At 40.9% G+C, this 14,206-nt stretch overlaps 1 protein-coding gene and 1 pseudogene across 7 annotated transcripts in view; both read right to left on the bottom strand.

Annotated features, from left to right (window-relative positions):
• The window catches only part of ABCA1 (ATP binding cassette subfamily A member 1), a 119,707-nt gene that overhangs the window by 83,690 nt on the left and 21,811 nt on the right, over positions 1-14,206 (bottom strand). For all 7 annotated transcript variants that reach the window (XM_039870604.1, XM_039870600.1, XM_039870603.1 and 4 more), the window contains 3 exons: positions 6,114-6,207; positions 2,072-2,213; positions 691-809 (listed from right to left, as the gene is read on the bottom strand). In XM_039870604.1, the coding sequence (XP_039726538.1) occupies positions 691-809; positions 2,072-2,213; positions 6,114-6,207 (355 nt within the window). The remainder of the gene's footprint in view (positions 1-690; positions 810-2,071; positions 2,214-6,113; positions 6,208-14,206) is intronic.
• On the bottom strand, positions 4,470-4,588 carry LOC120608800 (uncharacterized; annotated as a pseudogene).

Consider the following 14,206-nt stretch of genomic DNA (forward strand, 5'->3'; position numbering starts at 1 on the left):
TACAGACTATGCCTGCACCACTGCCTGTACCCCGGACTGCTCCCACACCCCCTCACTGCTTTGTAGGCCACTGCCTGGGAGGCTGCCTCATGACTTCTGTAGCCAATGCCTCTGTCAGCAAACTGCCTGTTCCTCAAACACTTCCTTAATAGCACGCAGTAAACGGCCTGGACATTTACCAAATGAGGGATAAAGATTTTGCTTTTTAAAGATCAGAGTTCAAATGTCCATCAAACTAAATCAAATGACTAGGGGGAAAATGAATTACGTTTTCCTTTTAGAAGTAAATGCTTACTTTCACTTATCTATATCAAGTTGCAATTTTAATTACTCTTATATGCATAGAAGTATCCCCTTTCTATAAATCTGCCCATTCACTGCAACTTTATGGCCAACTCCAAAGAAATGAAGTTGGAAGCAACCTGCACCCCTAACTGTCCAAAAACCGGGCCTGTGTCATTCCTCTCTGGGGGGTTTTCTTGTCTACCCCAGGAAGCCAGCACACTCATTGTCTTCTCAGTTTCTCCTCAAATACCTCCTGCAGAGAGGCCTTAAAGACCAGCCACTGAGGAGGAAAACCCAGTAGAGAAGAGCTAAAAGGGATAAGCACCAGTCCGCCTGGGTTGCTGTCTCTCTTTGGTACAGGTCAATTTCCAATTACAAACCAACACACAGAAGACTTTTACTTACTTGAGCTGTGACTCTCGATCTTCTGTAATGTTCTCAGAACTTTGTGCATGTTCTTCATGGTGGTGTCTTTCTGGCTATATAAAAGAAGCCGCTGAGCATCTGAGAACAGGCGAGACACACTGCAGGGGATGCGAGAAAAGCAGAAAAGCTCTGGTTAGGGCACCCGCCTGGTACACATGCCCCGGTCTGGCTGTCGGTTCTACACTCCTACAGCTGCCCACACTCAGCTTCACTGACACCCCATATTCCCAACCACCTACCCACCATCCTTTCCCGGAATGTTCTTCTCCATGTGTACACACAACCAAATCTTACATGTGCCTCCTTCTCCAGGAAGCCCTCCTTCATAAATAAATGCGCGCGCGCGCGCACGCACACACACACACACACACACACACACACAGACAGACACATTCTTACTCGCCCAGGGCCTACTTATCCATGAGACACAGTAAGGCACAGTGCCTAGGGCTCAGGATACTCTTTTAAAAACCAAATTCAAAAATTCAAAATGAGTATGAATAATGATGAATCCAGCCTGGATTACATTCACCTTTAGATCAACACACTTAGAAAATAAAAATTTTAATATTTTTGCATGGAAGAAAGGACCCACAAAAGCTACGAATCCTAAGGTCCATGAATAATATGGGGTGGTTCTGCTGGCCCAGCTGTTACTTCCTCAGAACCATCTTCCTACATCTCCTACAATCCTTAGTCCATGCTAACACATGCTTGGTTCTGTGCATTCCAAGAATCTTCAATGGCTAATTCAGCAAACACTTATTAAGCCCACACTTAGGTCTGGTGTTGAAATCGGGAGCCAGGAATACAAAAAGCTGAGGAAGGGGCATCCTGGCCCTCAGGGAGCTCGTATCCAGGGACGAGAAAGACCAGAGAGTGAAAAGCTGCAGTAAGATAAACACTGACAGAGGAAGAGAGGTGATCTGTGAAGTCTCCCAGCCTTGGTGGTGAGCTCCGTGAGGGCAGACAACTTCCTGTGCACATCTTTCTACCTACCCCTCCCCCCGGCCCCAGGCCAGCTGGTTCAGATGCACAGTGAATGTCTACTAAACGAGTGGCCAGGTGAAGCAGATGTGCTGTGTCTCCCTTTTCAACTTACAGCCAGTTTTTGGAGGAACAGCCCCCAGCCACGCGACTCTTAGCTAAATCTTGTTACTCCTAAAATACACTAAAGAAAGGTCTTAAATTCTGGCAGCAATTCTCCCTGCCCTCATTCTGCAAACTTTATCACACAAAACTTTATCACACAAAAGCAACTTTATTCAAATACAACCATTCAAAATTCTTCAGAGGCAGATAAGAGAAGGAAAAGTATTAACTGACAAGTTTGGGAAAGAAAACTTGATCTGGTACTTACATGGATTTGTTAAAGTTTCCAACAACCCCGGGAGCCTCACCAGGAGTCGGATAACGGAAACATGGGTTATTGGCATTACAGATAATCCCCTGAACCCAGGGAAGTGTTCCTGCAGAGGGCATGGCTTTGTTTGGAAAGTGGCCTGTTGACATCCAAGAGAAGAAAAACACAGGAGAAACATTAATTCTTTGAAGGGATTTTAAGATTTGATCTTTATCTCCATTGCTTCCACCCATACAGTCTCTATCCCAAATCTGTCTGTCCCATCCCCCACATCCCACTGACCTGCCACCTCTGACTCAACCAACCCTGAATTGGAAACTTGGCATCAGACAGCAATTTTTAATCTACTCAACGTCATCTACAGAATGGAATCGACATGGGGTACATTAGACCACGTACAGGAAGTGCCGGGTGTGCAGCTCGTACATGATCATCAGTTGTTCATCTTTCACCACCCTCCTTGCCTTTCAGAGACACAGAGGGGCCCTAGGGATGACCTAATCACACTCAAGGGAGGAAACTATGGCAAGATAAAATGGCTGATGGAGAACACTCAGGAAATTAGCAGGCAGGACCAGGAGTGGAACCCACATTTCCCTGGTCCCAGTCCACACGCTCCTTTCTTTATACCCGTGGCCCCTTTATTCTCAAGCCCTTCTCAATCTCCACTGTACTGTCCTCAGTTGGCCAAACTTATGTCGGTTTCACTTCCTCCGCCAGCTCACAAGCTCCTCAAAGGCACCTAATAAACATGTTAACTTCCGGTCAGATGTCACCTGTGAGGCTTACAGGTGTTGTTGTTGTTGTGTCACTCATCAAAACAATGAGCCCCATTCAATAGTGCATCTCCTCACTCTCCTTTCCCTTCATTATGGAGGAGCTTCTGACAGACAGCATGATTGGGTGTATTTGGCTGGTCTTAGGTGTCAAAGGCATAGTTTGGATTGTGGCAGTCAGCCAGATGCTGCTTATAAGAATCAAGATAAATGTGCCCTGAAACAGGAGCTCTTAACCTGAGGAACAAGATGTGTGAATTCCCTTGGACAGAAAGGCCACGGCTCCTGCTTTCATCATATTCTCAGGGTTATCTGTGACCCCAAAGAGTTAAACAACCGTTGAGAACCACAGGCTCTAGGTGGCAAAAAGCCATGTAGCTTCAGGGGCTTTAGGGTCAGACCAACCAGGATTCATATCTGGTCCCTACAAATCACTAAGCAGTGACTTTGAGCCAAGTCACTGAACCTCTAACCCTCAGTTTCCTCATCTATAAAATGCTGATAAAAATACAATCTACTTCACAGAGCTGCAGTGAGTATTCCATGAGTTCTTACAGGCAAAGCACGAAGCAGAGAGCCTGGTACAATGTAAAAAGGCGCAGTGCATGGGCCTGTGGGATCACTGAGGCGCTGTAGTAGTGAGCCTACAGCAGTACTTACTCTGCTGTTATCCAGTCTGAACACTCCTTTCATCTCACAGCTACCATCTTCCTTTAATCTTACTATTTTCATGCAAATGTGCTAACAGAGTCTCTCCCCGGAATCTAACCCATAGCCAAGACTTGCTACACTGCATTTCAGTATCGGGGGCCCTACTCTCTCTCTCTTCCCTTCTATCTGCATTCCAATCAGAGAGACAACATCCAAAGCAAGGACATAACAGGATCTGATCACTGTGGCCACTCTGAAGGGACTCTGGCCTGATGAACATTTAGTTAACCTCCTTATCTCCCTGTTAATAGTTCAAGGAAAACCAAACAAGGTCCCTTGCCGACATCAGCTGCTCCTCATGCAGGGAAGATTTGTGTAACCCAACCAAGGACCAAAGGAGTTTCCCCTTTAATCTCCCAGAGATACTGCCCTGATCTAGGCAGCACAGGACAATGGAAGATGAAGGTATTTCAAGCTATACCCTGGTGAGTGAAGTAAGGACCCTTCCTTGCATGATATGTCCCACCTATTTTGCAAATAAAAGTAGCAAGAAGATTTGTCACTGAGGGTACAAAATGACAATCAAATAGCATAATGGACTCCCGGGACCTAGGGAAGTAATTAGGACTTCAATGGCTCTGGGTCAAATTGGGAAAGATTTATGGGGAAAAATTATAGAGCAATCCTTTGTTTCCATAGACAAGACACCTCTACAAGATTCACCTTAGCTTTCTCCCTTCCAGCTAGGTCCCTAGAAGGGGGTGAGAATAGGAGATAAGGTTACAAGAGGTGCACAGATGGAAGCAAAAGTCTTATCTTCCTTTTATAGGTATAGGAATGTCACACCTGAGAATCTATGGTTTACATTTTTTTTTTCATTTTTATTTTTCAGGCGAGCCACCCTTGGTTGACCTCACAGATTGCAAGGACCTTGTCAGCTTACAATCCTTTATTTTTTTTATCTTTTACACCTACAGCACCTGGTCTTCCTAGGTGGTCTCCCATCTAAGTACTAACCAGGCCCAACTCTGCTTAGCTTCTGACATCAGACGGGATCAGGCTTGTTCAGGATAGCATGGCTGTAAACAAATCTATGGTTTAGATTAAGAGGGCTCTGGGTTAAAATTCAACAACTTGCCTAAGAACACAACCTTGGCAAGTGGCAGAGCCAGGATCCAAACAAACCGCAATTTGTCCAATGCCAAAGTCTGCCTGTTTCTACTACACCAGCTTGCCTGTCTGTAATCATTCTAGAGAGAGAACATCTCAGCAGATGAAAAAGCTGAGTTTTCCCTAGAACATACACTTCAGTGGGGCTTAGGATAATGCTTAAATAAAACCAAATATGCATTTGCTCATCACTCTTTAGGGTTCCAAAAGAGAAAGCAGAATTACCTCCCAGACCCACAAACTGAGTGTATATTTCATTTTGTATTTTTTTCCTTTTTGGTAAAATCTGAAAATCACATATGGTACAATGTTCTTGAGGTCTTTTGGGTTTTTAAAAACTTGAATACATAAAATGCATAATGGCAAATTAGCAGGTAAATAACTGCTGTTGTATACAGTGAAAGAGATGAGACTAGACCAAAAACACAATTAAAACATGACCGTAGCCCCACCCCTTTCCTGCTGAACAGCATCCTCTCCAAGCCTACAGAGTAGACAGGGTGTGGGTAGAGCTGGTTAATGGAAGGTAAAGTTACAGGAACAATGGAACAGAGGTTCTAGCTAAACCTACATAAGTGCTGATCATTTAGACTGGAACACTTCTACAGTGTCAGTCCATCCAGCGAGTTCAGCCAGGAGAGAAAGACCTATTTGTGGGTTAACGCCCATGACAATCATACAATGTAGGTATTATTATTCTCCTTTTATAGAGATGAGGAAACTCAGGTACCAAGAAGCTAAATCACTTGTCCAAGGTAATAAACCTAGTATGTGTTGGAGCTGGGAGTCAAACCCAAGTAACCTGACATCTAGAGCTTGGCCACCACTGTATTTTCTACACTCACTATAAAGGCCATCACCAAAACACAGGATTGGGAATCAGATAACCTGAGCTTTATTTTATCTCTGTCACTTATTAGATGTGTGAACTTAGGCAAATCCCTGTACTTCTCTGAGCCCCAATTTACTTATCGAGCAAATGATAACAATAATATAGTCTATTATACAAGGTTGTTATGAGCATCATTAGTCAAACTGAGAATACTGCTTAAAATTATGTGTTCCATGATTGGCAACTGTGTAATAAAGACATAAGGCACATGAAAAAGACTGGCAGGGGCCAGATGACAGTGATGCCAAGGCGCTGCCTTAGGGGGCTTTTTTAATCACTACTTTCTGAACTATCAGTAAGATTATTTTACTTTCATGATTTAGAATGTATGAAACAGATGTTGGCTATTATTATAATTACTATTATCACCATTCACGAGAACTGAAAATAGTTTCCTGAGTTCACGCCTTATCAAAAAATCAGAAGCCTAGCTTTTCTGTTCCAAACCATTTACAGTGTTTCCTAAAGATAGCATCAAATTTAGCCCACAGTCATTGCCTGAATTTCACTTGCTAGTGGTGAGTCTCAATAAGAATGCTCAGATACTCACACTCATGTTGCTCATAGGGAGGGTAGCTCAGCCGAACAGAGATCAGGATCAGGAAGATAAAGAGAGGCCAGGCCACTTCCAGCAAAAGCTGACACTGAGTGGGAAATAAGACAGAGCACTGTGAATTTAAATAATAATATGAATGCCTAATGCTACTGGGCTTTGGGAAATCCACAGAAAAATTAATTAAACAATTGATGAACTTCTTCAATCTCTCCCATCACTCTTTAAGCTGTCATGACACTGAACTACTTGCAGTTCTCACCTTGTAACATGCTATTCCATACCTCTGTGTTTTCCTTAAGAAAGAGAAGATGTTTCCCATCCTGCTTCCTCTGGCTCACTTCTGCTCACTCTTCAAGACTAAACCAGGCATCATTTCCCTTCCTAAAATCTCGGGCTAAACTAGAAGCCCTTCTCCTGTGCTCCCACAGTAACTGAGCCCCTGAAATCATCTGTTTCTATCACTGGCTTCCTCACTGCAATATGAGCACTCTGAAGGCAAAAACTGGGTCCCAGTCACCTTTGCATCCCCAGCTTTAGCACAGTTTCAGGTACGTAATGACCACTGTTGAAAGGGAAAGGCCAGAGCAAGCTGCTGTGCTAAATACAGCATTTCTGCTCCTCTAAATGCAAACACAGAGGTGTGCCCCACAAGGCTGAGATGAGGGCTCAGAACAATGGAAATTCACACACAGTTCTAGATCGACCTCCATGTACCCACGATGGGAAAGAGCTGGGAAGAGCGCAAAGGTCTTCCCCATCCATCAAGGTCTGGTCACCATCTTCTCTGATGTGTAGGAAGGTCATTAAACTTACAAGTAAGCATGATCCACTGATTAAAGCAATGAGGTTTCTCTAAAGGAAAAGCCCACCTCATTGAGTTGCCAAGGGATAAATAAGCACAGGGATAGGATGGAAATCATTACACAATTTAACTGAACCAGTGGTGTTCCAACAACTACAGATGCTCATTGATTTATGATGGAATTATGTCCCAATAAATCCATCATAAGTTGAAAATACTCTAAGCTGAAAATGCTCACCTACTGAACATCATAGTTTAGTAACCTGCCTTAAACACGTCTCATACAATGACTACACTGCAGAGTATCTGCTGTTTACACTCATGATTATGTGACTGAATGGGAGCTGCAGCTCGCTGCTGCTGCCCAGCATCACAAAAGTATCCTTCCCCTATCACTACCCTGGGAAAATATCAAAATTCGAAAGTCAAAGTAATGTTTCTACTGAATGGATACCACTTTCGCATCACTGTAAAGTCAAAAAAATGTAAGTTGAACCATCATAAATCGGGGACCGTGAGTAGTTACACTGCCTGATTTCTCACCTCTTTCTTCTTTTCATTTTTATACTCTAAAGTTCTAATTAAGATGAACACCCAAAGAGCCCAGAAAAGTCATGGGGCCTTGTGGTTAAGAGTAACTACCACCGTGGCTTCTGAGCCATAAAGCCAAGAGAATACTGATATGAAATCCCTCCTCTTTCATCAAAATTTTTTTCTTGATCTTCAAGTCCATATATTTTTATTGTAGAAAATTTGAAATTAAAAATATACAGAAAAGTAGAAAAAATAAATATAAATCACCCTTAATTTACTTCCCAGAGGGAGTCTCTAGTAAATTGAGATAACAATGATTCTGTTAATTTTTTTTGTCTTTTTTTCAATGCACACATAAATATTTTTCTCTACAAAATTTGAAATTATACAGCTTATATAGCTTTGTATTTTGCTTTTTAATTTAACACCATACTGGAAGTTTTTTCCATAATATAAAATATTCTCTTAAAGTATGGATTCTAATGGACACTTAATATTCTACACTGTGAATGGATCATAATTTAACTTTTTCTACTATTGCTGGTGCTTCAGATTGCTTAAAGGGTTTCTGTTTATTATTTTTTACTGAATTTTTTGGTATTTTAAACAACCTGTTTTTAATTTCTAAAGACCTTTGATATGGTTCCACAATAACCTCTTTTTTTTTTATCTTCTTTTGGTAAGGAAATATAAGGATGATGACAGTGGATGTCCTGGGGTGATAAGAAAATGGGTGATTTTTTAAATACTTTCCTGTGTTTCCTGAATTTTCCATAAATGGAACAAAAAAACCCACTGTTACCAGATAACTATGAAGAATAGTTTGCTATAAAAAGCACACCAGGAAGAAAAAAAAAAAAGATAAATGGGTCCCTCTTTAGAAGGAGGAATGCTGTCAATGGGGTCTCCAAGACCAAAGATGGGGCTGGTCTTGCTAAGTATTTCTATAAATGATCCCAAAGAGGCAACACACACTGAAATCTCCAGGCTTTCAAATGACATTGGGCCTCTTCTACCAGCGGAGTTGGAAGTCCCTCCTTGGAGTTCCCCAAGTACTCTGTGCCTCTATTAGCACTTGGCAGAGCAAGGGTCCTATTTATTTGGGAGCTTCTCCCCTAGTGTCGCTTTCTTCTCACTAAGCGTTCATGATGAGGGCTTAAAAAATGTTTGTTGAGTAAGAGAATGAACTGAAGTTTATAAAATAATGAAGATGGAAATACAAAATCAGTTGAGCCCTTTGGGAAAGCAATTTGGCCATATGTATTCAAAGACATGTTTATCTCCTTTGATCCAGTAATATTCCTGGGAATATATCCTACAGAACTAAATTTAAAATAGCAAGAAGTTATATACATGAAATTGTTCATCCAATGAAACACTATAATTCAAAAATACTAGAAACAACTTAATTACAGGGCAAGAAAGAAATGACTAAATTATGGTACATCTACCCAACAATATAGTGTGCAGTCATTACAATAATGTTTGTGAAACGCAGACACTATTAACCATATAATATTAAATGAAAAAAGCAGAACACAAAATTTTATACATTCTAAGCTTACAGCTAAATAAAATCACAAATATTAACAGACAAGAATAAACTTGTTAAAAATGGCATAATTGTGAATGAATTCAAAAGAGAATAATGAACATAAGATAAATAGTAGCTACCATTTATTTAAAGTCCAATATGTAGTAAGTACAATATATATGGATTATTTCATTGAATCCTTAGAATGACTCTGTGACATAGGAACCATTACCGTCTCCATTTTATATGTGGCAAGGCTGAAGATCAAAGAAGAGCTAGTCAGCAGCAGGGTCAAGATTAGAGACCACTTCTGCCCAATCCCAGAGGCCACATGAAATTCTTTTTGACACAGCAAGTGGCCCATAACTTTACTGGATGTCATGGTCAAAAAAAAACAACAGGTTCCATACATGTAAAATAAACTCATGGCCTATAGATTTATTATAGTGACAGACCATCCTGAGCCCCTACTGTGTATCAGAGATTTTTATACATCACATCTTTTTTTTTTTATAGTGACATTGGTTAACAAAATCCAGTAAGTTTCAACAGTAAGTCATATATATTTTGCGTTGTATGTTCACCACCCATTAATTAGGTTTCTTTCTGTCACCACATATTTGACCCCTTTTATCCTATCTACCCTCCCCGCTACCCTCTGGTAACCACTAATCTATTGTCCATGTCCATGAGTCTCTGTTGGTCATGTTTGTTAGTTGCTTTTAGGTTTATATCTCACGTATAAGTGATGTCATTAGACACTGCATCTCTAATATTTAATTTTCACAATAACTCTGTAAGTTAGGTCGCATCATCACTATTTTAGAAGTGAAGAAACTAAGGTTTCAATAGGTTATGTATGAGCCAAAGCCTGGTAAGAGAGCTCATGAGTACTGGAACCCAGATCTACTGACCCTAAATGTGTGCTTTTGCATCCATCATGTTGCCTCTCACAGAGCCATGTTTGGGACATATACCTTTTAAGATGGCCACTTAAGAGGAATCTATCACTCACTAGCCCTCCTGAGTACTGATCTGACCCAATAAATCAAGCCTTATGTTCCTGGACATCTCTATAGCCTGCACATCTAGGTTGTTCAAAATATGTCAGTTGATTGAATAAAATGAATGGGTCTTCCCCATGGTTCTGATAGTAAAGGGCACAAAGAAAATCTTACGAATCATTTTCAGCTTCTGAAGCCAGTGGGTGTAAAGCAGTTCAGGGAAAGAGGTAAAAAAAAAAAAAAAAAAAGACTAACCATAATAATTATCAACACTTAAGTGGGCCTTACTATGTACCAATGTTCTAGGTGCTTTACATATATTAACTCGTTTAATCTCCAAACGACACCATTAGTACTATAATGACACTCATTTATCAGATGAGGAAACTGAGGTTCAAAGAGTTAATAAATTGCCTAAGGCTATAAGGTTGATAAATGGCAGAGCCAGGATTCAAAGCCAGTCCAACTCAAGGGTGCCTACTTTTAGTCACTTTGCACCACAATCTCCTTATGCCTTCTGCTTTCTTACCAAAGTATCTAGATTCTTGATCTTCAGAGCCCTTGCTGAGCTGAATCACTCACATGTATGAATGAATGAAGAGATGGTCTCCAAAGCTCACACCACCCCAACCAGAGAACTCATGAGAGACAAAATTTAATCCATGCCATTTTACTCTGTACCTCTAAAATTATTTCTGTCATTGAACACAAAATTCACCTTCTAAACTCAGGGGGATGTTATAGGTATTTCTTTTCCTAATAGCCTCCCTCTAGAAACCTAAGTTTCACTCATCATCAAAATCAGATTTCTCCCCCATCCATAAACTGAACACTTTTCCTGCACGTGGTCCCTCATAAATAGCTTGGAAACAAAACTGATGCTTTAGTGCTATAAACTCCTACAGAAAACTCTTCGAAATCTTGCTTTAGTATCTACCCACCCACCATCACATCTCTCCCCTAGGAGGTGAGAAAGATGGAGAGAAACATGATTTTCAAAAGGTGTTTCTCACAAAAGTCAGAAATCTTCTTTGAGTGTTAGGTATTAAAATAATACTTCTGATATTTAACTGAATTGCTACACTGAGTTGCTCTGGGGAGCACCAAAGCATTGCTTTGCACCTTTCTTCTCATTATTCTTCAGTTGTAACATGGGGATAATCTGAGTGAGCAAACTAGAGCAGGTGTCTCAATGGCAGCACTGTTGACATTTGGCCCAGATAACTATTGTAGGTGACACTCCTACAAACCGTAGGATATTTACAGCATCCATGGCCTTTAGCCACCAGATACTAGCAGCACCAATCACTCCTGCCCAGGATAGTGACAACCAAGAAATGTCTCCAGACATTACAAAATGTCCTTGAGACATGAAAATTAGGGAAGGATACTGTTTGGAACTTGATAAGGTAATAAGATTCAATGAGAAAAAGAAATAGATGAAACTATCAAAGAGTATTCTGAGTGGCAAAAAGGGAAGCGCAGGACAGCGAATTCCCCCAGATCGCAGATGTTCAAAGTAATAGCACACTATGGGCATCCAAATAAAAAATATTTATCAATTGACCAAATGAATAACCCCAAAATAGCTCCCTACACAGATAAGATTTTGATAAATGTCCCAAAAATCACTAGAAATCACTGTTTAATAAAAGTTGCTGGGATGACATAATATGAATGCAAAGAAAAATTAATTTTAGACCCATCTCTGATACCATATACCTCAATCAGGTCTGCACAAATTAAAGTGAAATCTTCAAGATCAAGCCAGGGAACTGCTAGAGGGAAAAACAATTTTTAAAACCAGTCCTTCCTTCCCAGAACTAATTATCTAGCCTCACGCATTGATGATGGCTTTTTAAATTGGTTTGGTCCTTTGGAAAGACATCTGATCATAGACTTCAAGGGCCATTTCCCTTTGACCTCATCCTACTCCTGAGATTTTGGCTTAAAGGAATAATAACAAATAGATGAAAAAGCTAGAGGTATAAAATCTTTATAGTAATATATTTATAATAGCAAACACTGGAAACAATCTAAATGTTGGCAACAGACTATGAACTTACAAAAAAAAATTGTGTTGATCGATTGCTATAAGGCTCCCAGGAATGTTAATGGAATCATCTGAGGATAGATTTGGGGCCAAAAGATCCAGCCCTCTCTCTGACCACCTTATTAACCTACAATACCTTCCTCACCAATGAAACAGGAACTGTAATGGATACCTCTCAGAATTGCTGTGAAAATCAAGATCATGGATATAAAAGCACACTCAAAACTATAAAACACAGCCTACACATTAAGAATCATTATTATAAATACAAAGGCTATTTGGACAGATAGGAACATATATGCCCAATAATGTTAAAGGAAAGAGAACATAAAATGGTCCATACATAGTAATGGCTACAATTGTCTCCTTGGGCTATCGTCATTCGAGTCCTCTCAGTGCCAAGGACCGCACACAATCTGACCCCTGAGATCATGGCCCATCGATCACAGCAACTCCTTTTGCACATAAAATAAAATTCATCTGCCCTTCCTCAGCCACAAAGCCCTGCAAGATGTGGCCCTGCTGATTCTCAACTCACTCCCACCCCGTCTTCATTTGCTCCACCAGTGCCACTGGCTTTTCTGTTCCTTGATTCAGGAACATGTGTTAGGCCCCCACGGCCTTCACTCCTTCTGGATCTCTGCCTGGAATACAGCACCCCTGATCTCTGGGCTTTCGACGTTCCCCTGGCTAACCGCTGCTGGAACTTTGGGGCTCTCAGCTTAAACGTCATGACCTTCTAGTCTAAGCTAAGTCGCTCTCCACAATCTGGTAGTATCTAACACAGTATCACAGTTTGGGGTTTGTTTTTTGTTTTTTTTTCATAACACTTATCATGGTTTGTTATAATATTTTTACTTATGTGATAGTGTGTTTCACTTCCCTCACTAAACTGTATGCTCTATATGGGCAGGGGTCATGTCTGCTCACTGTCCCACATGTAGTAGATGGTCAATAAATATTTACGCAAATGAAACAAAAAAACGGCTATTTATTCTAATGCTCTTCGTTCCTTGGAAGGGGAAACTAAAACCTAGGAGAAATGATTTTCCCTAAACCCAATGGCGTATAGTGGCCAAGCTGGAATTAGAATTGATTTAGAATTCGATAATAATTATAATTATTATCTGGATCTGAACCATCACTGCCAAGCCTGGACTAAAGATGGAGAAGAAACGTTTCAGGTGAATCTGCAAGTGGGAAGCAGATACAGAAGTTTCCATTTACTCTGTAAAATTCTCTAATGGCTTTAAACAGTTTTAATTTTTATTAATTTGCCAGCATATTTGTTATTAAACAATGCCCAAATACTGATATTCTAATGCATGCAAAAATTAAAATTATCTATTTTCTCAGCTACATGGTAGTTGGATCGTATTTGATAAAATATTTAATAGCGAAGGCAAAAAAGAAAAAAAAAGAAAAAAAAGGAGGCTCTATGGCCGCACTCTGTCCTATCTGTTCCATGGGGACCTTGGCCTCTGGCTCTGCCTAAACCAAATGAGGATCCTGAAAACTCTGAGGCCCCTCCCACTTCTTGTCCCAAGCCCTGTTTGCACGGAATGACTGCCACCCACACAAGTTAACCGTTACTTTGGACCCAAACTGAGCTTTGCACCCAACTTTCGCAACTCAATTTCAATGTATTCTTTGCCCAACAAGAACAGCAGAAAGCTAACCCCGGCTGATGGTCCCCATGAGAATGCACAATGGGAGTATCAGAGAGAGGTCCCCAAGATTCATCTCCAAGGACACAGAATGCAAGGGTAAAATGCCCCTTTTAACAGGGTAGCTCTGGGGTATACTGTTCAGGTCCCAACTTTCTGTTCACCGGCAGTGGCACACCAGGCCCCTAGAGCAGGGGAGCATCCTTAAACCTACAAACTAATGCCCCATTTAACACAGTTACTATTCACTCAGCAAATGCTTATTAAGCAAATCCCAGGTGCCAGGCTCTGGGGCCACGTGGGTACACTCCAGGATCTCAGAAGGGAAACGAGCACTGATTCCCCATACACTATGGGCAAGAACTGCCATGGAGCTGCTCAGTTCTTCCCTGCCTGATGGACAGGACTGGTTCTGACTATGTGAGCTCACAAAGCAGCACCAAAACCCTTAACAAGTCTCACTGTTAAGTAACATAATCTGGAAATCCAAGCC

Source organism: Pteropus medius, unplaced genomic scaffold (genome assembly GCF_902729225.1).
Source record: "Pteropus medius unplaced genomic scaffold, Ma_sr-lr_union100, whole genome shotgun sequence".
In the NCBI taxonomy this organism is placed as follows: Eukaryota; Metazoa; Chordata; class Mammalia; order Chiroptera; family Pteropodidae; genus Pteropus; species Pteropus medius.